A 22,925-nucleotide genomic window follows, 5' to 3' on the forward strand; every position below is an offset into this window, starting at 1 on the left:
AGCATGCCTGAGGACAGTGGGAAGACCAGTATGGCTGGAGCAGAGTAAGAAACAGGAAGTAGTAGGAGATGAAATCAGAAAGTTAGAAGGGACCATACTGTGCCGTGCCTTATACATCACTGTAAGAACTTTGTGTTTTATTCCGAGAGCATGAAGCAGAGAAGGGACATGATCTAAATGTTTTAACAGGCTCATTCTGATGGCTGAGCTAAGAATACAAGGTACATGTTGGAAGCAGTGAGCACGTAGGGAAGCTTTTTGCAATAATCCAGATGAGAGATGGGGCTGATAACAATTGAGAAGATAAAAAGCAATTTAATTCTGGATATATTTAGTGGATAGATCCACTTGGAGTTGCTGATGATTATGATGTGAAATTTGGAAAAAAAGAGAAAAGTAAAAAAAAAACACGCCTCTAAGGTTTATGACCTGACCAATTGGAAGGATGAAATATTCATTTCCTGAGATGAAGAGCACTAGAGAAAGGACAGGTTTGGAAGGGAAGAATCAAGAATTTGTTTTTGAATATATTAACTTTGAGATGCTGTTCTCTTGATAGCCAAGAGAAAGAGGTAGAGTGTCTCATTGGCTATCTGGGAGTCATTACTGTATAGATCAGTGGTTCTCAACCTTTTTAATGCCGCGACCCTTTAATACAGTTCCTCATGTTGTGGTGACCCCCAACCATAAAATTATTTTCGTTGCTACTTCATAACTGTAATTTTGCTACTGTTAATGAATCGTAATGTAAATATCTGAGTTTTCCGATGGTCTTAGGCAACCCTGCTAGCGGTTCTCAACCTGTGGGTCGCAGTATAGGGACCCATGCTGTGAAAGTTAAATTCCCACAGGTTGAGAACCGCTAGCAGGGTCACCTAAGACCATCAGAAAACATTTACATTATGATTCATTAACAGTAGCAAAATTACAATTATGAAGTAGCAACAAAAATAATTTTATAGTTGGGGGTCACCACAACATGAGGAACTGTATTAAAGGGTCACGGCATTAGAAAGGTTGAGAACCACTGGAGATGGTAGTAAAAATCCGAGAATAGATGGTATCACTGTAAGAATAAGTGCAGACAGATTTTTTTTAAAACAGAAGAAGGCTACCCATAATTGAGAGAGAACCAACAGAAGGAAATGAGGAGTAACTAGGGAAGAAGAGAACAAAAAGCAAATGGTGTCTTGGCGACTACGAATAGGAGGACTTCATGCAGTGTGCATCCACAGTAAGGACAACAATCTATTGTTTAATTTGGATGGAGGTTTACAGATGTCCGTATTATTATGCTTCATTGGATAACTTCGTATATACTCTTTTGTATTTTTCGATTTCAGAACAAACTAAAAAAATATTTGTTTCAGCTATGTCAATTAATACAGAATACTGATCCATTGGTTTGGGCAATTTGAGATCACTAATGACTGGACAAGAGCTGTTTCAGTGGAATAGAGGCAACAAATACTCAGCTGGAGGGGGTTTAAGGGAAAATAGAAACCTCTGTTAAAGAAACCTTACTAAAACTATACTAAAGGGCAACCCCCCAAAACCACAAATCCACAGGGGCAAAGAAAACAGGAAATGAATCAATGCAAAAGATGGAAGCCAGGTATCCCCAATAGGGAGAGCTGAGAAGAGATCAACTTACAACAAGAAATCCCCTAAAAGCTCATGCTGTTTATTGGTGTTGTTTTAAGGTTCTAGGAGTTTATGGAAAAGTGAAGTACTGTCTAGAAATTGAGGGAATGACTGAGAATCTACGACTCCCATATCTTTCTCCTCTGTTCTGGACTTAGGGAGCTCCCCCGGCACAGCTGTGGGCTGAGAAAATGGCACTGAAAACAGGGTGGCTAAGTGCAAGTTTGCATAATGAATGTTGAAGTCCCCGGCCTGCTCCCTCAATTCCTACAACCTAGGCAAGTAGTCATACACCCTACAACACGAGAGTAGGAAAGTCTCTTCTGGGGAAAGACTAGCCAAGAGAAACCTATGATACAAACATCAAGGGTTTCTCAAAGCACTGGACTAGTCAACAGGTGAAATACAATGAACAAGCTTCACCCTGCCCAGAAAACTTTTCACTACTCACTCTCAAATTTGAGCAGACATCCAAAGATCATCAGATTTCAAGCCAAGTGTCTAATTTTCAAGACAGAAAAGCAACACACAGATAATGAAACAGACTATGCAGGACGAAGGAAACAGCGGGAAAGTCTATTGTTAACTCCTCAGAGATATAAATGACGATATTGGGATTGCTAGACAGCATGGAGGGACCAGCTGAAGTCAGAGACAATGACGTTAAAGGGACACCAGTCATATAGTCATGTTCTTCTCCAGTCACATTCAGCTGTCCAGGTGGAGACATGAAATGGGCAACAAGGAGGGTTTAAAGGAGGTTTTGGGGTTTGCCACAGAATAGAAAAAAGTACAGACAATAAATCCCTATGACAGTGTAATAGTCTCAAGTTCCATGAGACCTACAACCTTTTAAAAAATGTTTTCTCACAGATCATGAACACATAATAATTCTTGATTATGTTAACCCAACTGGGAAAAAAGCAATATCATACCTTGTTGGCAGCAACCAAGACTTTATCAAGAAATCGCAACCATTCAAAGATAAAAACTGGCCTCTTTGCTTCCGTGATTTGAGCCAAAGCTTCCTCATTTAGCAATAAACTGTGGGCTAACTCCATTACTGAAGTTTCAAATTCACACCTTAAGGTAACAAATTTAAAAATACTTGTTAGAAGTCCAGCTTCGTGATTGTGACCACTAAGAAATGAAAAGTCAGGCTTTCCATCTCATTTCTTTTGAAAGAAACTTACATAACTTCTTCGAGGCAAAACCTGAGAACTAAATTTTAAAGGACAAGGGTACAAAACAAAAAAAAAGTAATGATTAGGGAGGAGGGAAATTGGGTAAAATAACTGAAATAGTTGCAAATGAGGCATTTTTCCAGGAAAAAAAAAAAGTGCCTACAAAAAACACAGGTCATTAACCCATTCCATGAACTGGAAAACGGAAAAGCAGCAAGATCAAACACCTGCCAGGCCTGACAGCCGAGGTTTTCCTTGTCCACCGCTGGCTGCACCGCAGCCTCCCCCCTCCCCGGCTGCACCTGGCCCAGGAGCATCTCAAATCGCCCCAGCAAGAAGGTCCCACACTGGAAGTCTCCCCGTGTCTTCCTACAGGAACGGGGTGGGAGGCCAGGTCCCCGAGGCTGAAGCTTCCGTGACATCCCCGGGCAGAGGCAGCGCGCTCTGCGGGGCTGGTTACCGCGGCGCCTCCGAAGCCCTTCGCGCAGCGCCGGGCTGGGGACCAGGCAGAGGCCGCCGCAGGCCGAGGGAGTCACTCGGGCTGTCAACCCCAGGCGGCGCGGACGTGACGACCTCGAACGGCCTTCCCACCCCTCTGAGAATGCGCGGGGGCCAGGGGCGCGTGTGCGCGTCAGTGTGCTTGCTTGGGCGGCGGACGGGGCGGCCTCACCTCCTAGTCTAGCCGGGGCCGGTCAGCTAGGCTCCGGGGTTAGAGGCAGCTGCCGAGGGACCCGGATGCCCCGCCTCTCGCGGTCCCACCAGCAGGAAGCGAGGAGAGCGCGCGTGCGCAGAAGGTGGGCTTTGCGCAAGCGCACTACCCGCGCCCTCCCGGCCCCGCCGGCCGCAGGTTTCCCACAGATTCCGCACCCGGAAACTCTGGTGTGCGCACAGGCCCCGAATTCCTCCGCAGGTTGGTGCGTGTGCGCTGCCTGCGATGTCGTGAGCGGGCCCCGGGCGAGTAGAACTGCCAGGTAGGGAGCTGGAGGCCCCGGATGGAATGATAAAGAGCAGTGAGCTGTGTGCTGGTTGCGACTAGCCCATCGCACCACCACCCACGTTCCCACCCGTGTGGTCGCTGGTCGCGTCTGTGGGACGCTTGCAGCCGGGTGGGACCTCAGAGGGTAGGCATCAGCGGTCGCTGAAGGGAGTGTTTGGGACTGAGGCGTACTTTTGAGGTAATCCTTGACATCATTTCCAATCCCGCGGCAAATCCTGTTAGCTCTACCTTCAAAATACACCCACTTCCAAAGGATTGGTGACTGCTGTCACTATGGTCCAAGCCACCCCCATCTCTGTCTGGATTGTCGCCTTGACACCTTTTGTTGTAAGTCCAACCACTTACCCCATCTCTCCACGAGGATGTGGAGTGGGGCTCGGTGTGTCTGAAGCAGCTCTCTTGCTGCCACCTCCCTGCCCCCTCTCTGCCAAAACAAAACAAAACGAAGTCTGCTACAGTCGAACTACTCTCAAAAACTAGGAACCCCATTCCTCCAGGTATTCAGCCCAAAAGCCTTTGAGGTAATCCTTGACATCATTTCCAATCCTCTGGCAAATCCTGTTAGCTCTATCTTCAAAATACACCCACTTCCACTGCTGTCATTATGGTCCGAGCCACCCTCATCTCTGTCTGGATTATCGCCTTGTGAAGTGTATTTTTATGCTTGATGGGAATGGAGGATGCTAAAGTATAGTGTACCCTTTAAAAAGTACCTGTAACCCATTCAGATCTGCCTAGCACTTTAGTGCCGAACGGGTCCCTTAAAAATAACCTAATCTCATGTGCAATAACAAGAGCCCTGAGACCTGGTTTCTTTGTGGCGTTGACAAGACATTTAGCCTTACGGAACCTTGATTTCTCCAACTAGTAAGCAGGACTAACTATATTCTTAGCTTGTAGAGATTTAATGATGATTAAATGGGCTAAAAAAAAAATGTGTGATATACTGGGTAAGTGTTAAACCATTATGTGTAAGAATACTATTATTACAAACGAAGAATCTGGTGGGTGAATTACCACAAATGCTGAATATAATCTTCCACATGTTAAACTTATTATAATAAAAAGAAAAATAGGCAAAACTAAGCTGTAATGTTTAAGGATGCACACGTGGATGATGCAGCTATAAAGAAAAGGAGGTGATTAGAAGGAGTGTGAGTGACTAGCGGACAAAGAGGGCTCCTGAGGTGGCCAGTGAGGTTCTGGCGTCTGATATGAGTGACGGTTTGCATTATCTTTTACTGTATAACATTATCCCAACATTTGTCAGCTTGAATAACTATAATCATTTATTATATCACAGCTTCTGTGGATCAGGAATTTCTTACTGGTTTAGCTTAGCTTGGACTTTCTTAAGAAGTTATAGTGAAGATGCCAGCCCAGGCTGAGTCATTTGAAGGCTGGACTGGCACTGGAGGATCCATTTCCAAGGAAGCTCACTCATGTCGCTTTCAAATTCGTTGTCCACAGGAAGCCTCTGTCCCTCCGGTGTGGACCTCTCCATAGAGCTGTGTGAGTGTCCTCACTACATGACAGCCGACTTCCTTCAGAGTGCGTAATCTAACTTCAGAGTTAGAGTGATCTAACTAAGAGCTGTGGTGTCGTTTATGACCAAGCCGTCATACTCCTTCATTTCCACAATATCCGCGTGGTTACACAGGTCAATCCTGTTTACTGTGGAAGGAGACTACACAAAGATGTTGAAAACCAAGAAGCAAGTATCATTGGGGACCATCTTGGAGGCTACTACCTGGTTATATGAGTGTTTGCCTCATGGTAATTCATTAGGCTGTACATTTGTTTTATGTGGCTTTCTGTATTGATGATATATTCACATCAAGTTTTATTTAAAAAAATAAGACTTGACATTGTAGGGAAAATGCATTTATTATCACAAAATTACAAATATTATTAAAGACGCTTTTTTTCATCATTACTGAACATTAAGAATTTATGATGTTTTGGACACAATGGTGTAGGCATTGGCATATGGGGGACTTGTCTTTGTGGTTTACAGCTTAGTTGGCAAGATAGACATTAACAATATTAAAAACTAGTACAGTAATATGTTTTTTTCATCCAGTGATCAGACTCTTGGTTGCAGTTGACAGAATTCCTACTCCAACAAGTTTAAGAAATGAGGAAATTTATAAGCCTATGTAGCTGGGAAGAATGCTAGGTCACAGAGTCAAAGGAAGAACTACAGAAATCAGGGTCTTGGAAACTAGGGTTGGACCCTCATTGCTTTTAGGCCTATCTTTGTTCATTTTCTCTGTCTGGGTTCATTCTGCAGAACAGATCTCTTAATATGGCCAAGAAGATGGCCCTCTGCAGCCCAACCTCACATACTTCCGGTCCGGAACTCCCTATGGAGAGTTTCTTTCCCCACAATCCACATATTCACACCATGTAAGGAAAGAGGGGCTTCTTTGCCCTGGTTAAGTCATCCTTTCCCCTGTTGCAGGGACATAAAGTACTACAGTTGGCCATCTTGTGCCTAAGGGAGTATAGAAATTGTCACCTTCTCTAGAACCACGTGGAGGCCAAAGAGCTGGGTTCCCAAAGGAAAGCATGAACATCGCCTGGGAACCTGTTAGAAATGCATAATCTCAGGCTCCAGCTCAGAATCAGACTCTTAAAAATGAGTAACTGTTACCCTATCCTATTTGATTTGCAGATACTCCTGTTATATGAAGTTGAACATGGAGGAAGAAGAGGACTATATGTCTGATTCCTTCATTAATGTCCAGTAAGTCAATGTGTACACCTCATGGAATGCTGTGTATAAGACATTAATGTAAACTCTTAAGCAATGACATTAACTTCAAATGTGAGGTTGGAAAGTCAGTTTTATTGCTTTACTGGAACCCCATCTACATATCCATACAGCGCTACAAGGAGCCTCTGAGTGTTACCCATTTTACTCTGCCTTTGATTCTTTTTATTCCCCTCTTCCTAGGAAATTTGCTCCTTTCCTTTATTTCATCTTATTGTCTCTCCTAGCTACTATTCAGCTTGGCTCATTATTGTTGCCAACCACTTAGAAAAATTAATCCAAACTTACTTTTTAAACTGTATACTTTCTTTAGTTTCCCATAATCTGGCAACAACCATCATCATTTTTATTAAAATAGCCATTCTCAGAGGTCACTGATTACATTCTAATACTTATGATAACAAAGATGGTCAGAGAGGTAGCACTGAAATATGAAGTTGTGTCAGGTGAGTAAGTATCAAAGTCATGAGACAACTTCATGTACTCATCTAAAACAGCCTTTTCCCTTTTTCTTCAGAGAAGATATCAGACCAGGATTGCCAATGCTGAGGCAAGTTCGAGAAGCCCGTCGAAAAGAAGAAAAGCAACAAGAAGCTAATTTGAAAAATAGGCAGAAGAGTTTAAAAGAAGAAGAACAAGAAAGACGGGACATTGGGTTAAAGAATGCACTAGGCTGTGAAAACAAAGGGTTTGCTTTGCTCCAGAAGATGGGATATAAAAGTGGTCAGGCCCTTGGCAAGAGTGGTAAGTCACATCCAAAAATAAAAAAGTGTTCCTAATCACCCAGTGGTGGTTCACCCATGGGTACCAGAGATGACTGTTTAATCTTATTCATCTACACGGAAGTCCAAACAACTTAAGCTTCTTAGTCTCTTATGTGCTAACAAGTGTTATGGAGAACTTTCATCTTCCCACATCCACTTTAGACGACCATGGGCCACCAAGAGCTGCTTATCAGCCCAGCTCAGCCTGGAAGTCACTAACAACGGGGATGGGCAAAGCTTACGATGGAGACAACAGCTAACAATGGCCAAAGGAAAGTGAAACAACATTGAGGACTCTGCCAGGACTCTACCCTATTTGCTCTGTACCTGTAGAGCAGCTGCCGAAGTCGGAGAGGCTCATTCTCACCTCTCTTTTTAGGAAGCGAGACTGTTTATTAAGATATAGAGGGCAGCCCTAACTGGTTTGGCTCAATGGATAGAGCGTAGGTCTACGGACTGAAGGGTCCCAGGTTTGATTCTGGTGAAGGGCATGTACCTTGTTTGCGGGCACATCCCCAGTAGGGGATGTGCAGGAGGCAGCTGATCGATGTTTCTCTCTCATCGATGTTTCTAACTCTCTATCCCTCTCCCTTCCTCTCTGTAAAAAATCAATAAAATATATATTTTTTAAAAGATATAGAGGCCATATATTTAAAGTAGCTTCTGTAAGCTGTTTTCTTCTCTCCTTTATTGTATTTGCTTTGATCTTATCTAAAAAGACTGTCACCCTCTTGGATGTTTAATATAAGTCTTTTACTTCTTAAAACACTACCTTTAAGTGACTTAGGAGGCTGTGGGTCAGCCTTATTGAGGACTATGTATTTAAAATGAGGTAATTGATTTACAGTATTGATGTTCAGATTGCAGTTTGAATATCATTGAAACAGGCGGGGATTTCTATGGAACAATGTAAAGTTGCATACTCTGCTTGTCGATAGTTTGAGGAAGAATTTCTAAAGTAGTTTGTGTTTTGTTCTCTCTTTTTTTTTTTAGGAGATGGTATTGTTGAACCAATTCCTCTCAAAGTCAAAACAGGTATGTATGTAATTATTTTTAGGGATACTTACCAGTAATAATAACTTAAGCTTATATCTAGCACATATATTTGCTTAATAAGTATTTTTTATGGTGGTACTGTTACAGTTTTTATCATAGGAAGCCCTCAGTAAAATGTTTCTTAGTTCAATTTCTAAACCTTTTAAAATAAAAATAATTTTTAGTGAGTATAAAATTTTAAATAATAAAACATCTGAGGGGAAATTGTTGTAACCATTAAAAATGCAAAGGTATTTTTATCAATTGAAATGTTCTGAAAGTGTTCTGAGACAGATGTATCCATTAAAAGTTTTCCTTAAATATCAGATCACTTTGTAAAGTATATGATTGTCTAACTAGTATGCTAGACACCTAAAACTAATACAAAATAATATTGAATGTAAACTGTATTTGCAAAATAACATTTAAAAATAAATAAATAAATGTTTTTCTTAATACTTAGAATGAATTATATTTGAAAAATATATGTTTTATTTGTTCATCATATTTATATGAAAGTATAACTGTTGGAGTTGTTCTCCCAATTTTAAAAAATTGTATAGTATTACTGTCATATTAGATCAAATTAATAATAATCTTTGCAAAAAATCAAATTGTGTGTTTAGGGTGTGTTTTTTTTTAATCTCTGTTTTTCCTGTCATTCTTACCAAATGATTTTGAGTGATTGTACTCAAGTTACAACTGCATTTAATTTGTTGGAACAATATATAAATTGTCACGTTTTGAAATATAAATTTAAATGTAATTTCTCAAAGAGTTGTCTGTTTGAACAGGAAAAAGTGGCATTGGTCATGAGACATTATTAAAACGGAAAGCAGAGGAAAAATTAGAAAGCTACAGAAGAAAGATTCACATGAAAAACAAAGCTGAGGAAAACGCTGCAGAACAGTTCCGGTAAAACTTTGTATTTGAGCTGTTTTTTGTTTCATCTTGTCTCAGTGTGTTTTTGTTTTTAATAGATTTCAGGGAGGAAGGGAGATAGATAGAAGGATAGAGACATTAATGATAAGAGAGAATCATTGATCAGCTGCCTCCTGCACGCCCCACACTGGGGATAGAGCCCTCAATCTAGGCATGTGTGACTGGGAATCGAACTGTGACCTCCTGGTTCATAGGTTGGCACTCAACCACTGATCCCACTGACCAGGCAGTTTTTTAGTACTTGGGCATAGAAAATGGATAAAGCAAGTACAGACCTGTAATGTGCTATTTTTTTTTTAATTAGAATGCGACTTAAAAGTAAGCAAGATGAAATGAAGCTGGAAGGAGATCTTAGAAGAAGCCAGCGAGCCTGTCAGCAATTGGATACTCAGAAGGCAAGCCTTTTACCTACTTTCAGTTTGGTAGTGAAGTGATTTGCCATGAATTTATATTTAAAAACAACAAACCAAACAGAACATTACCATTCTGGTATACCTCCTCTTCTACGGAGCAAAACAGCAATTTTCAACCTTTTTCATCTAATGGCACATCCAATAAACTAATTACTAAAATTCTGTGACACACCAAATTATATGTTTTACCCATCTGACAAAAAAAATAAGATATAATTTTGATTGATTTACCAAATAAATAATAATAGTAATTACCTACCCATTTTGTTCCTAAATGACTTTTTAAAAAATCAGGTGCCTATACTTTTATATAAGGATTTCTGGTACCAAGAATTAACCAATCAACCTTATTATGCAACATGACCAATAAGATGCAACTCTATTATATGACCTATGTATTTATGGTTCAAGACAGGGCATGCACACCAGATGGCTGTCATTTTTTTATTTGACAATCTAAGGAAAAAGAGGTTGGTATTCCTGACTGAATAGTTGAGTATTGTATTTTTAAAAATTCTTGCGGCACACCAGTTAAAACTCACTGGATTAAAGTTTTCATTGAACATGTACTACTCACCATACTGACTTTTCACGGCAGGAACCTGAGTAGTCTGAATTATCCAGTAAGGGTTAAATATCATTTTCACATTTAGTTGTTCTTTGCTTATGTTAATATTGGTTACTCAGAGCCACTATGTATGGAAATTCTACTTACCAGAATATCTGACTAACCAGAATAGCCTATTTTCAGTCCATCTTCTGTACCTCATGTATCTCTAACTAGTAATATCATGGTAGAATACTATCTATTTCAGATTTGAATGATTTCTATCTTTGATTTTATTTTGCTTTTTTTTTTTTTTTTTTGATGGTTCAAAATAAAATTACTTCAATTAAAGTCTCAAAATTGTGCCTTGGCCGAGTAGCTGTTGCTTAGAGCATTGTCCCCATACACCAAAGTTACGGGTTCGATCCCCAGTCAAGGCACATACAAGAATCAACCTATGAGTGCATAAATAAGTGGAACAACAAAACTCCTTCTCGCTCTCTCTCTCTCTCAAAACCAGTTTTAAAAATACAGTTTTTAAAGTCTCAAAATTATCTTTAAATATATTGCTAGGAGCAATCTCATTTTTATATATTTCCCTAGCACTTTATTTTGACTGTATGTCTTGACTCTTAAGATTTTCTAGCTTATATGTATTATTTTATTATATTTCTTTATTAAGGTATTACATATGTGACCTTATATGTATTATTTTATATCCATTAAGCTATTTATGCCCATAGCTTATTTTCCCTACTAGACTGACAGCAACTTGGAGACAATACAGTATTCTAATTGGGCCCTAGCTGGGTAGCTCAGTTGGTTAGAGGTTTGTCTCATACACAAAAGGCGGCAGATTTGATTCCTGGTCAGGGCACATTCCGAGGTTTCAGGTTCAATTCCCATTTGGGGCATGTAGGGCATGTACAGGAAGGCTACCAATTGATGTTTCTCTCTCACATTGATGTTTTCCCCTCTGTCTCTCTCTCCGACCCCCTCCCTCTAAAATTCAATATGTGTGTGTGTGTGTGTATTTTTAAATTGGGTTTTGCATCCTCAGAGTTTACAGTGCAGTGCTTTACTCTTGAAGCAGCACTCAGTAAATATTTAATCAAAAGGATGAATTCATGTTGACATGAACATACTGGTGATAGTCTCATGTTGAGCTATGTTTAATTGGGAACAATTCTACATTTTCAGAATATACAGGTTCCCAGGGAGGCCTGGTACTGGCTGAAGCTTGAAGAGGAGACTGAAGAAGAGGAAGAGGAAGAAAACAAACAAGATGAAGATGAATATGAGAGTGAAGATTTAAGTGTATGTTTTGGGACCATTTTCTTGAGCAGGGTGTCTCAGCATTGGCACTATTGACATTTTGAGCCAGGTAGTGGTTTGTTCTGGGGTGCTGTTCTGTGTATTGCAAGATGCCTATTGCACTTCCCCCTTGTGACAACCAAAAATATCTCCAGACATTGTGAAATGTCCTCTGAGGGGAAATCACCCGTAGTTGAGACCTTATAGGTTTATTAACCCCAGATCAAAACTTTATAATTTTTCCCTTTAGCTTCAGTTTACCCTCTCACCTCTGCTCTAGTGTGGTTGATGGATTAGCTGCAAATGTAAATTATTTTCATTTTTACCTTGTTTCCTATTAAACTTGTGGAAGTGATTCTTCTTCCCCACCCACAAACAAGACAAAGCAAAACTCAATTCATGCCCTGGCTGGTGTGGCTTAGGGGATAGAGCGTCGGCCTGCGGACTGAAGGGTCCCAGGTTCGATTCTGGCCAAGGGCACATGCCCGGGTTGTGGGCTTGATCCCCGGTGGGTGGCCTGCAGGAGGCAGCCAATCAATGATGCTCTCTCATCATTGATGTTTCCATCTCTTTCTCCCTCTCCCTTCCTCTCTGAGATCAATAAAAAATCAATAAAAATATATTTTAAAAAAAACAAAACAACAATTCAAAGGAAGAGGAGATTATTCAAGAAATAACTACACATTTCTATGGTTACATGTACATAAGACTTTTGTAGGAAACATTCAAAATTTGAAAAACCTATGTTCCACTTAAATGGGAGACCACTGATGAGAACTTTAATGGCACAGGGAGGCAGTGTTCTCCCTCATCCCACTGGGGAAGGTAGATTCTTTGAAAGTAGAAGTGGTCTTTAAACTAAGATCCTCACCCTCATAGAGCCAGCCAAATTCTATTTCTTAATGTTAACAATGAGTCTCTATTCTGTCTGGAAAACTTGTGAAAATAATCAAGGTAGCTGGTAAACTGGGACACATCCTAAAATATTCTGCCTTTCACACCTCTGCTAACTGCTAGAGAGTGTAGCGGAAGATTTATGGCCTTGGGCTAGTTCAGCATGATTGAAGAGACCAGAAAACCAAAATCCTGGTCAGTGTGAACCATTAATGTGCTTGTGTCCTATATCTAGGTACTGGACAAATTACAGATATTGACGAGTTATTTAAGAGAAGAACATCTGTATTGTATTTGGTGTGGAACAGCCTATGAAGGTAAGAAAATGCTTTAAACTTTTAAAAAATATTGAATACAAATGCTCTTTGATTTTCAACGTTATTTTTTTTATGAACGTCATATTTCCCATAGATATCTTATTCTATCCAAAAGGTAATGTAGAATCAATGTCTTAAATAAGTAGTAAGTATAGAACTAATTGAGGCCTTGTTAAAGGTGTTTTTAACTTTTTGGAAACAAAGTGCAGAAGGGAATTTTTCAGTCTTTTATTTAAGAAGAAAAAATTTGATTCACTTAAGGATGATAATTTTTATGCTTTATTTTTAATCTTTCTTAAGTTATAGATACTTGAAAGATATATTAACTTTTTAGAACTCATTATATAAATAGAACATTTGTCTCTGAACCATAAAAATGAGCATGTTGAAATCCACTTTTTAATTTTAGAAAGAAATGGTTTAAAACTTGTCATATGTATACATAGCCAAGTGCTTTCCCTTCGAATACATTTGCCCAGGCTGGCTTTATTAACTTGAATTTAAGGACTTTGAACTTGAGAGTGAAGAATTTTTGGTTATTGTTGTTTTTACTAGTATCTTTTCCTGGTTTAACAATCAGGAGCAAACAAAGCTACAAAATGCATGTTATGTTGAAATAATTTCCTAGAATAGTTTACAAGTCTTTTATTTTCTTCATGTAAATTACAGATAAAGAAGACCTGTCTTCAAATTGCCCAGGACCAACTTCTGCAGATCATGACTAAGATTCTCAATAAAGTAGAAACTTGGAAAATGCTGTTGTTTCCTAGACAGTTAAGCAGTTAGAATTCCCAACAATTTTTATGCCAAATTTTTATGTTTTGTTTTTGTTTTTTTGTACTGTAGAAGTACTTTGTACTTTAGAATATAAAAGTTCATGGACTCCAATAAAATAATGGAATGCTTTTTCAGAACACCAGATGGGCCATTACAAGTTATGGCTCTATTGTGATGCTTATGGAATTTAAGGACACCAACAGGTAACTCTGTTATTCCCCTCTTCACTTCGGAACAAGTTGAGAAATAAGATGTGGAAGTCAGATATCACAATATCAGCTTTATTGTCCGTGAAGCTGAAACAGAGAGCAAGGCTGACCTGTCTCCAGTCAGGCTCCTAATAAATCTGCCTGATTGGAGAGAACAACAGGCCTCTGCCTTGCAGGGACACAGCCCAACTTTGAATTTTGAGACCAGTTAGCTTCCTAGGTGAGAGGATCCACCAGGGACCGGGCCTCACCTGCTAAGTTGTTTCCCAAAATCACTCATCAGATAAGACACCCCTGCCCTGGCTGGTTTGGCTCAATGAATAGACAGTCAGCCCGCCCACTGAAGGGTCCTGGATTCAATTCCCGTCAAGGGTTCTCTCTCACATCGATGTTTCCTCCCTTCCACTCTCTCTAAAAATCATTGGAAAAATATCCTCAGGTGAGGATTAACAAACAAACAAACAGACACCCCTCTACTGAGAGGGAATGAATGAGGGTTCACAGAGCTTGTTCCCACACTTCTCAGAGCTCACTGCCTTAAAACAGACCATTCCATTGCTGGGTAGGTCTAAGCAATTTCAAAGTTATTTTTCTGTCTTAAGCTGAAATCTGCTTCCCTATAATTTAACTGAATACAGCTAAAGACCTACTGTAGCACACCTCTATGGAGCTCCATCCAAGGTTGGGCATCAAAATCGTGAACTTTTAAGTGATTTTGATTAGCTAATGTAGGATAGTTTCTAGATGTCTGTATTTATTTTAAAGTTCTAAGAATGAGTCTCATAAGCACCTGTGGGTGAGAACTAATGCTGTAGGTTAACTATAAGGCACTGCTGCTCTTGGGATAGCATTGTGAACTCACCTGTACAGTTTTATCGCTCACCTTTCAGTAGCGAAGAGCAAGAGGTCAACCTCTTCTCCCTTTTGTTAGAAACAGTATACACGAGAACATAGCAAACGCTAAGCTACACCGGCACAAGCTAATCAATAGCACAACTTGTTTTAGCCTCCGACCTAACATGACCCAGTTCACTTGTCCTCAAGTTGAACTTGGGGAGCTTTAAAAAATAATACGAGGGTACCGCCCCCAGGAATTCTGATGTTATTGGTCACTGGGACCTTGGCATCACTGCCCTTGATTCTAAGATGCAACAGATCTTGAGAACCACTAACCTGGTTAACTTCTGGGCCTCAGTTCTTCATACAGAGCATGAATCATTTTTATGAATATAAGTACATATATAAAATATGGGGGACATCTGTAATACTGTCAACAATAATGTTAAAAATATATTGAAGTTCATATAGTTAATAATGCTGTTGAATATTGTTTCATTTAAAAACAATGCTGTTGAATATTGTTTCATTTAAAAATAATAAAATTATGTTAATAACTAAAAGGAGTACATCTTTCCCTCAGATTTATAGTCACATTCTTCCCTGTCATTTCAGCCAACGTACCTATATTCTTTCACTCAGTCCCAAAGCCATGTGGAATGTTTAACATGGGAATCAGGAACTGGCTTCCTTGTCTCCTCTTATTGACTGTGGGGACAGCCCATCACCTGCCCAGCGGCCTAGAATATTCTGTGTATGTTCATGAACAATTCTGCTGAGAATGGGAATAACCTTGGTGGACCCCATTACTCCACCAGAGGGTGATCTGCATTTCCAGGCCCTGGGCCTGCCTTGGAGAGTGGGAGACATCCCACCATTCTTATCCATCAGTGGTTCCAAATGAAGGCTTTCAACGTGAGTAAAAATGTTTTATTCATATAGGCCTTTTATGAGTTCATAACTAGACAATAATGAAGACCAAGGGAAGCAAAACATTGAAAATAATTTTTAATTAGAACATCTATGTGGAATTTGAAACATCAAGTTAAATTTTAATGTCATTTACTTTTGTTTATATTGTGCTGTTTATTTTCAAAGTCCTATCTACAATTTCTAAAATGTTTCATTTTCCTAATTTCAAATTCCACATACTGGGGCTTCTGAAATTCAAAACAAGTAGATTTCAGTGTAGCAAACTGATTTGCCTTACAGACCTTTAAGTGTTATTTGCCAAACATTTAATAGTTAACATTTTAAAGTGTACATTTAGTATTAGATATATTTTGTAAGTTTGATCATGTAAAATTAACACTCTCCACCCATTCAAAAGCACATAACAGAGTTCCTGCTGTATGCAGGGCAGTGTACTCGATGTCTTGGCTATACAAAAAGCAGAGTGCCTGTCCCTGTTTTCCAGCAATTCACAGTATGAGCTGAACAGCCATGAGGGAATAGCTGAGCTTTGAGGCCAACTGGTAAGCACAATACAGAGGTACTACACAATGGGAATACTAGGGAGAAGTTTCATTCTGAGTGGGAGACGGTGGAACACTGTGGAAGCAGCACTGAATTTGGGTTCTGAACGTAACTTTGATATGCAAAGTAATGAGGAAGGAGTTACAATATGACCCAGCAGTTCCACTCCTAGGAACATGCTCAAGAGAACATGTCCACATAAAACCTGAACATGGACATTCATAGTAGCCTTCTTCATACTAGCAGGAAAATGGAAACAACCCAAATGTCCATCAATTAACGAGTAAATAAAATGAAGTATCCAATAAAAAGAATGGATCCATGCTACAACCTGAATAAACCTTAAAAACATTACACGATGTGACTAAGACCACATATTGTATGATTCCATTTAAATGAAATGTCCAGAATGGGGAAATCCATGGAGATAGAAGATACTAGTAGATCAGTGATTGCCTAGAATTATTCTGGGGGGAAATGAGGAATGACTGCTAATGGGCATGGGATTTCTTTAGAGGCTGACAAAATAATGTTAAATATCCCATCTTTCCCACTCAGCCTTAGAGAAAGTTCTTTATAGAAGAATCAGATGATAAATGCAAGGTTTGATAGAATCCAAAAATCACTATTTTGTAACCCCTAATGAATTAAAGGATCTAGACAACATTCATCAGTGGTTGCTAAAACCATTAGGTGAAAGATCGAAAGGAAGCCTTGTGATAGATTACAGCACCACGAGCCTCCGATCGATCTGAAAATCACCCAAAGTGGAACCACCAGACGTAACCAGAAAGGATACACTATCGCCTCTGCAGTATTCTCGAGGGAAAAGTTTCGAATCAGAATCAAATCAAGTTTCTAGAAGTAACTAGACACCAGGGGGATACCATCAGCCACATCCGGAATGGAGTAAATTCTATGATAAATATTCCAGTTCCTTCCTCAAATAAATGACAAGAAGAAAGAAATTAAAAACAAGGGTCAATGTTAGAGAGTAAAAGAGACATCAACTAAATACAATGATGAATTCTGATCGAAACAACCTGTAGAAAGATACCTTTGAGACAGGAAAACTGAATGCATGCTGAATTATGATATACTAGTAATTAAAAACATCTTATTAATTTTGTTGAGTGACAATGATATTGTGGCTTTAACATTAAAAAGATCTTATCTCTTAAAGATAAAGATCATTTTAAGTATTTACAAGTGAGATGACATAATTCCTTAAATTTGTTTTAAAATACTCCAGAAAAAGAAATTTTTTAAAAAGGTGAGTGCATTATCTATATATCCTATCTAATAATAGACAAATATGCAAATTGACCATACCTCCAACTCACCCACAAACCACGTGCACAAGCCACGCCCACCATCCAATCAGAGTGAGTATGCAAATTAACCCAAACCAAGATGGCTACAGCCACAGAGAGCAAGGTTTCCTAGGTAACAGAGGAAGCCAAGCTTTCTGCCAGCCGTTGCAGGCCTAAGCCTCCACTCAAGCTACAAAGTTTCAATTATAGAAGGTAAAAAAATTCAAACAAATGGCGGCAGAATGGAGCTTGAGAGAGCAGGCCAGGGTTGCCGCCGGCAACAGGGGAAGCAAAACTTTCCGCACACCCTGGCCGGGCCCACTCGCTTAAGGCAACAAAGTTTCAATTATAACCCCAACACAAATGGCTGCGGACCTCGGAGGGAGCTCCAGGCTTGACTCTGCTCCAGGCTACAAAGTTTCAATTGTAGAAGGAAAATAAATTCCAGATACCAGGGCCTCCTGTTGGGTTGCCAGGGGGCGTGGCCCGCCTGCAAACCACCACAGGCCCCTCACCCAGGCCGCCCCACGCCCCAAGGGAACCCCACTCTGATCAGGGACACCCTTCAGGGCAAACCAGCTGGCCCCCACCCCTGTACCAGGCCTCTATCCTATCTAATAAAAGAGTACTATGCATCTTAATCATCACTGCAACACACAATATAGCTGCCCCCATGTGGTCAAAGATCCTGCCCCCATATGGACACAAGATGGCCACCACAAGATGGCCAACAGGAGAGGGCAGTTGGGAGGCACCCGGCCTGCAAGGGAGGGCAGTTGGAGGTGATCAACCCTGCAGGAAAGGGCAGTTAGGGGTAACCAGGCCAGCAGAGGAGGGAAGTTAGGGGCAAACAGGCTGGCAGCAGAGTGGTTAGGGGGTGATCAGGCTGGCAGGCAGAAGCGGTTAGGGGCAATCAGGAAGGCAGGCAGGCAAGCAGTTGGGAGCCAGCAGTCCTGGATTGTGAGAGGGATGTCTGACTGCCCGTTTAGGCCCGATACGGGCAGTCAGACATCCCTTGAGGGGTCCCAGATTGGAGAGGGTACAGGCTGGGCTGAGGGACAACCCCCCTCCGTGCACGAATTTCGTGCACCGGGCCTCTAGTATCATATATAGATATATCTTTCAAAATTTCCACATGTGTGCTTTTTAATTTGCAAATAAGGTCTCTGGATTTTGCCCCTCTCCTCCTCTGATTAAGAGGATACATTTTATTCATTATAATTTTGAGGCTGAGAAAATATATACTCACAAATAAAAACTTCCAAGAGATAACATAAATATTAAAATGAGAAAGTAAAAATAAGGCTGCCTTCTTTTGAGTACAGCCTTACTCATTATATCCAGTTAATACTGTTTTTTAAAAAAGATTTCTCCCTTCCCAGAAATATTTCAAACTTACAGAAAAGTTCAAAGAATATGACAAAAAACACTTCTATACCCTCAACCTAGATTTATCAGTAGGTCAACTGTTAACATTTGCTTTCTTTCTCTCTCATCATATACACATTTATTTTTGCTAAACATTTGAAAGTTGCAAACTTCATGCCACTTCACCCCTAGATACTCCTTCATGCATTGACTAAGAGTAAAACATTTTCCTGCATGACCACAATATCGTTATCACACCTAAGAAAATGAATACTGCCCGGCCGGCGTGGCTCAATGGTTGAGCATCAACCCATGAACCAGGAGGTCACAGTTGGATTCCTGGTCAGGGCACATGCCCAGGTTGCAGCTCGATCCCCAGTGTGGGGTGTGCAGGAGGCAGCCAATCAATGATTTTCTCTCATCACTGATGTTTCTATCTCACCCTCTCCCTTTCTCACTGAAATTAATAAAAATATTTTTAAAATGCATAATTATTCTATGTCATCTAATATGCCAAGCTCCTTGCCCAGACTGCCCATTTGCTCTCCTCTCTCCTCATCCAAACCCCCAGATGAAGTATGACTTGTAAGCCCTGTGCAGATTAACTATTTTCTATGCTTAGCTTATGCCTTACAGCAGAGTTATCATCTCTTTAAAGAGCAGTCGCCAACCTTTCGGACCTCATGGGCCACCAGTGGTCCATAGACCACCGGTTGCCAACCGCTGCTTTAAAGTGTTTGTTAGAATAGATACAAAATGTATTTAAGGTAAATAATTGTAAACACTAGTGAACTCAACATCCAGTTTAAGAAAGAAAAAGTTAGCCAAAACGGGTTTGGCTCAGTGGATAGAGCATCGGCCTGCGGACTGAAAGGTCCCAGGTTCGATTCCGTTCAAGGGCATGTACCTTGGTTGCGGGCACATCCCCGGTAGGGGGTGTGCAGGAGGCAGCTGGTCAATGTTTCTCTCTCATCAATGTTTCTATCTTTCTATCCCTCTCCCTCCCTCTCTGTAAAAAATCAATAAAATATATTTTTAAAAAAAAAGTTAGCAGTACCTTAGAAATCCACTTCCCCGGTCACATCACTACCATCCCTGCCCAGAGATAACCATTATCAGATTTAATATTTCTCAACATTTCCTTCCCTTTGTTATTGTTTACATTTGTTTAGATTCCTACACAAATGTTATCATTTAGCATGTTCTGGAATTTTATATAAATGGAATCATCTGTATACATTTTCTGTAACGTGCTTTGTGGCTTACATTGTTCCTGAGAGGTGTATCATGTTATTACATTTAGCTGTCATTTGTTCATTTTCACTGCTCTATAGTATTCCAATGTGAATATAATACAATGTATGTATCCACTTTTCTCTTGATGGACAGTAGTGTTGTTTTCTGTTCCTTTGACTTTTATAAACAAGATTTCTAGGAACATTCTTGTAGTCATGTATGTAGGAATGGAATTGATGGCTTTCTGATATATAGACATATATCTTTATTAGAGGATAAATTGTTTTCCAGTGATTGCATATAATTTATCTTTTTATGGTTACAATTTTTTTCCAACTGGCTTGTTAGCTATTTAAAATAGGGAAAGAGCCCTAACCAGTTTGGCTCAGTGGATAGAGCGTCGGCCTGTGGACTGAAAGGTCCCAGGTTCGATTCCGGTCAAGGGCATGTACCTTGGTTGCGGGCACATACCCAGTGGGGAGTGTGCAGGAGGCAGCTGATCGATGATTCTCATCGATGTTTCTAACTCTCTATCCCTCTCCTTTCCTCTCTGTAAAAAATCAATAAAATATATTTTTAAAAAAAATAAAAATAAAGTAAAATAGGGAAAGAAGTATTTTTTTTTTTTGGCTAGAAACATTTAAAAAATATTTAATAATTAATTCATTAATTGATATAAAAATTGAGAGATTTTTCCCCCCCCAGTCTTCATAATAAGGAGCTGATCTAGGGAAAGTCAAATGCAAAAATGTTTTTGAAGTTAAAAAGTATAGCCCTGGCCAGTATGGCTCAGTTGGTTGGAGCATTGTCCCATACACCGAAAGGTAGCAGGTTCGATTCCCAGTCAGGGTACATACCCAGGATGAGGGTTCAACCCCTGGTTGGGGCACTTGCAGGAGACAACTGATCAATATTTCTCTCTCTCAATAATGTTTCTCTCTCTCTCTCTCTCTCTCTCTCTCTCTCTCTCTCTCTCTCTCTCCCCCCCTCCTTTCTTCTAAAAATCATTTTTTATAAGGATGGAGGTTGCTGCTGAGCAGCATTTGCCTTCTTCTTTTAAAATATATTTTTATTGGTTTCAGAGAGGAAGAGAGAGGGAGAGAGAGAGAGAAACATCAATGATGAGAGAGAATCATTAATTGGCTGCCTCTTGCACGCCTCCCACTGGGGACTGAGCCCACATCCTGGCCATGTGCCCTGACCTAGAAAGGAACTGTGACCTCCTGGTTCATAGGTCAATGCTCAACCCCTGAGTGACACTGGTCGGGCTCTAAAAACCAATTTTTTTTAAAAAGGTGTAAACCTTTCTGCAAATGTATTAAAAAAATTAAGGGAAAAATGAAAACAGCAGGTAAATATCATCAATATTCCCTAGCAGATTTTAGACAATTACAGGAAAATCGAACATCAGAAGCAGGCTACGTTTTTAGAAAGGCACTAATACGTGTTTCGCATATTTTTCTTTGGAACATTATTCCACTCCTTCAAAGTCTTCAGTATTTCAGATGTTTTAGGTCGCATCTTGGGGTCAGCTGCAACTAATTTCTGTAGGAGAATTTTCTGTAATGATAGAAAGACTCATTATGAAGAAGAAAAAAAACATTGAAAAAAATAAAATTCTGATTACTTTCAAGTGCTTACTTCTTTGTCATCAAATATATCCGAGACATGGCCCTTCCTTAGATCTTGGAAAATCTGAAAATAAGACATATGTATATTCATTAGGAAATTTCTCACTTGGTAGGAAAAACAAACTTAGGAAGCACTGAAGCCTGGAGATGCCCTAAATCTGCGATATTTCCAGATCTTTGGAAAGTCTCTGCAGCCAAGAAGCAAGCAGGACTCCCCGCCCCCACCCCGCCTCATCTAATAGCCATCTTTGACATCACAACATGTTGCGGTGTTAAGAGCATCATATGCCTCATCTCCCTTCATCCTTTTGGAACACTGTGCGACAGGTGGTTGTTTCGTTCCCCGTTTTACAGAGAAGAAGGCTGTTGACTCCAGGAGCGTCCGTTTTCCTGAGCTACAGCCTAGGATAGCCAGTCGCCCAGTGCATGGAGTGGCTCCCCACCGCCTTCACAACGAAGTCCACATTCTTGCCTTAATTTAGCCCCAACTTGCATTTCCAACCCCATCAACCACCACTTCCTTGTAACTTATCTACCCCAATACAAATATCAGACTCTGCCTAATGACCCCACACACACCCTGCACATTCCTGTCTCCAGGCTGGAATCACCTGCTTTCTATTCTGTACTATTAGAAGCCAAACCAATCCTTCAGAGCCCAGCTTCAGTGCCCCCATAACTCTCAATCCCGACAGCTGGAACGATCCCCTTCTAGCTGCTTCCCAAAGACTCCATGCCTTCTCCCAAAACATTTAAAGCCCTCTCTTACAGTCGCTTCCCGAGAACAAGGCTTATTTGTTTTTATAATCCTCGTAGCACGTGGCACAGTGTCTTATGCTAAGCAGGCATTCAAAATTTTACTGACTGATTCAAATAGGAATAAAGAGCTATGGTTTAATGAGATGCATACACCTTTAAAAAAAACACACCAAAGTTTTTAGTCTTTAACAAAAAGGGTTGTTTTTTTTGTCTTGTTTCTTTATTTTAATTTTTCAATTACATATGACACTTAATATTCAGTCTCAACACAGCTTTTCCTTTTATATCTTTAGTTAGAGAAGTTCTGTTCAGCTAGTCCTCGGGGGTGGTTGTTCTGTAATTTAGTTGTAATTTTGATGTAGTGGTGGGAGGAGGTGAGCATGCCTACCTACTCCACCCTCTTGACCAGAACTTCTAACAAAAAGTTTTAGGTGCCCAAAGATGAAGGAGAGAAAAGCCATATTTTGTTCAGGCCCATCATTACATGAGGCA

General features: G+C 40.2%; 3 protein-coding genes across 15 annotated transcripts in view; 1 reads left to right on the forward strand and 2 right to left on the reverse strand.

The window, feature by feature from the left end:
• Positions 1-3,579, reverse strand: part of HEATR5B (HEAT repeat containing 5B) — a 76,624-nt gene extending 73,045 nt beyond the window's left edge. The window contains exons 1-2 of the mRNA XM_079791854.1: positions 3,499-3,579; positions 2,580-2,727 (exon numbers count right to left, since the gene is read on the reverse strand). Coding sequence (XP_079647980.1) covers positions 2,580-2,705 — 126 coding nt within the window. The 5' untranslated portion in view covers positions 2,706-2,727; positions 3,499-3,579. The remainder of the gene's footprint in view (positions 1-2,579; positions 2,728-3,498) is intronic.
• Positions 3,580-3,661: 82 nt separating this feature from the next.
• GPATCH11 (G-patch domain containing 11) lies at positions 3,662-15,212 on the forward strand. 13 transcript variants are annotated; one of them, XR_013814684.1, is made up of 10 exons: positions 3,662-3,799; positions 5,296-5,376; positions 6,503-6,574; positions 7,119-7,345; positions 8,359-8,400; positions 9,195-9,315; positions 9,647-9,737; positions 11,503-11,686; positions 12,746-12,827; positions 13,497-13,522. XR_013814684.1 is itself a non-coding variant. In XM_079792701.1 (10 exons), the coding sequence occupies exons 3-10, from the start codon at positions 6,516-6,518 to the stop codon at positions 13,550-13,552; spliced, it is 795 nt and encodes a 264-aa protein (XP_079648827.1). In that variant the 5' UTR covers positions 3,662-3,799; positions 5,296-5,601; positions 6,503-6,515; the 3' UTR covers positions 13,553-15,212. The 13 variants fall into 13 exon arrangements, 12 of the variants coding, with proteins under 12 accessions (XP_079648827.1, XP_079648823.1, XP_079648828.1 ...); XM_079792701.1 differs by having other exon boundaries at positions 5,296-5,601; positions 11,503-11,619; positions 13,497-15,212; XM_079792697.1 differs by having other exon boundaries at positions 11,503-11,619; positions 13,497-15,212.
• A 296-nt stretch (positions 15,213-15,508) lies between these two features.
• The window catches only part of EIF2AK2 (eukaryotic translation initiation factor 2 alpha kinase 2), a 36,759-nt gene continuing 29,342 nt past the window's right edge, over positions 15,509-22,925 (reverse strand). The window contains exons 15-16 of the mRNA XM_079792737.1: positions 21,685-21,738; positions 15,509-21,603 (exon numbers count right to left, since the gene is read on the reverse strand). Coding sequence (XP_079648863.1) covers positions 21,481-21,603; positions 21,685-21,738 — 177 coding nt within the window. The 3' untranslated portion in view covers positions 15,509-21,480. The remainder of the gene's footprint in view (positions 21,604-21,684; positions 21,739-22,925) is intronic.

Source organism: Cnephaeus nilssonii (genome assembly GCF_951640355.1).
Source record: "Cnephaeus nilssonii genome assembly, chromosome: 15".
Lineage (NCBI taxonomy): Eukaryota > Metazoa > Chordata > Mammalia > Chiroptera > Vespertilionidae > Cnephaeus > Cnephaeus nilssonii.

What these genes read in the sequence shown, in the direction of transcription:
- GPATCH11 (XM_079792701.1), top strand. Translation starts at nt 6,516, where the DNA reads ATGAAGTTGAACATGGAGGAAGAAGAGGACTATATGTCTGATTCCTTC. An exon ending in TCAGGCCCTTGGCAAGAGTG is followed by an intron (nt 7,346 to 8,358) that starts GTAAGTCACATC and finishes TTTTTTTTTTAG; the next exon opens with GAGATGGTATTGTTGAACCA. An exon ending in AACGCTGCAGAACAGTTCCG is followed by an intron (nt 9,316 to 9,646) that starts GTAAAACTTTGT and finishes TTTTTTAATTAG; the next exon opens with AATGCGACTTAAAAGTAAGC.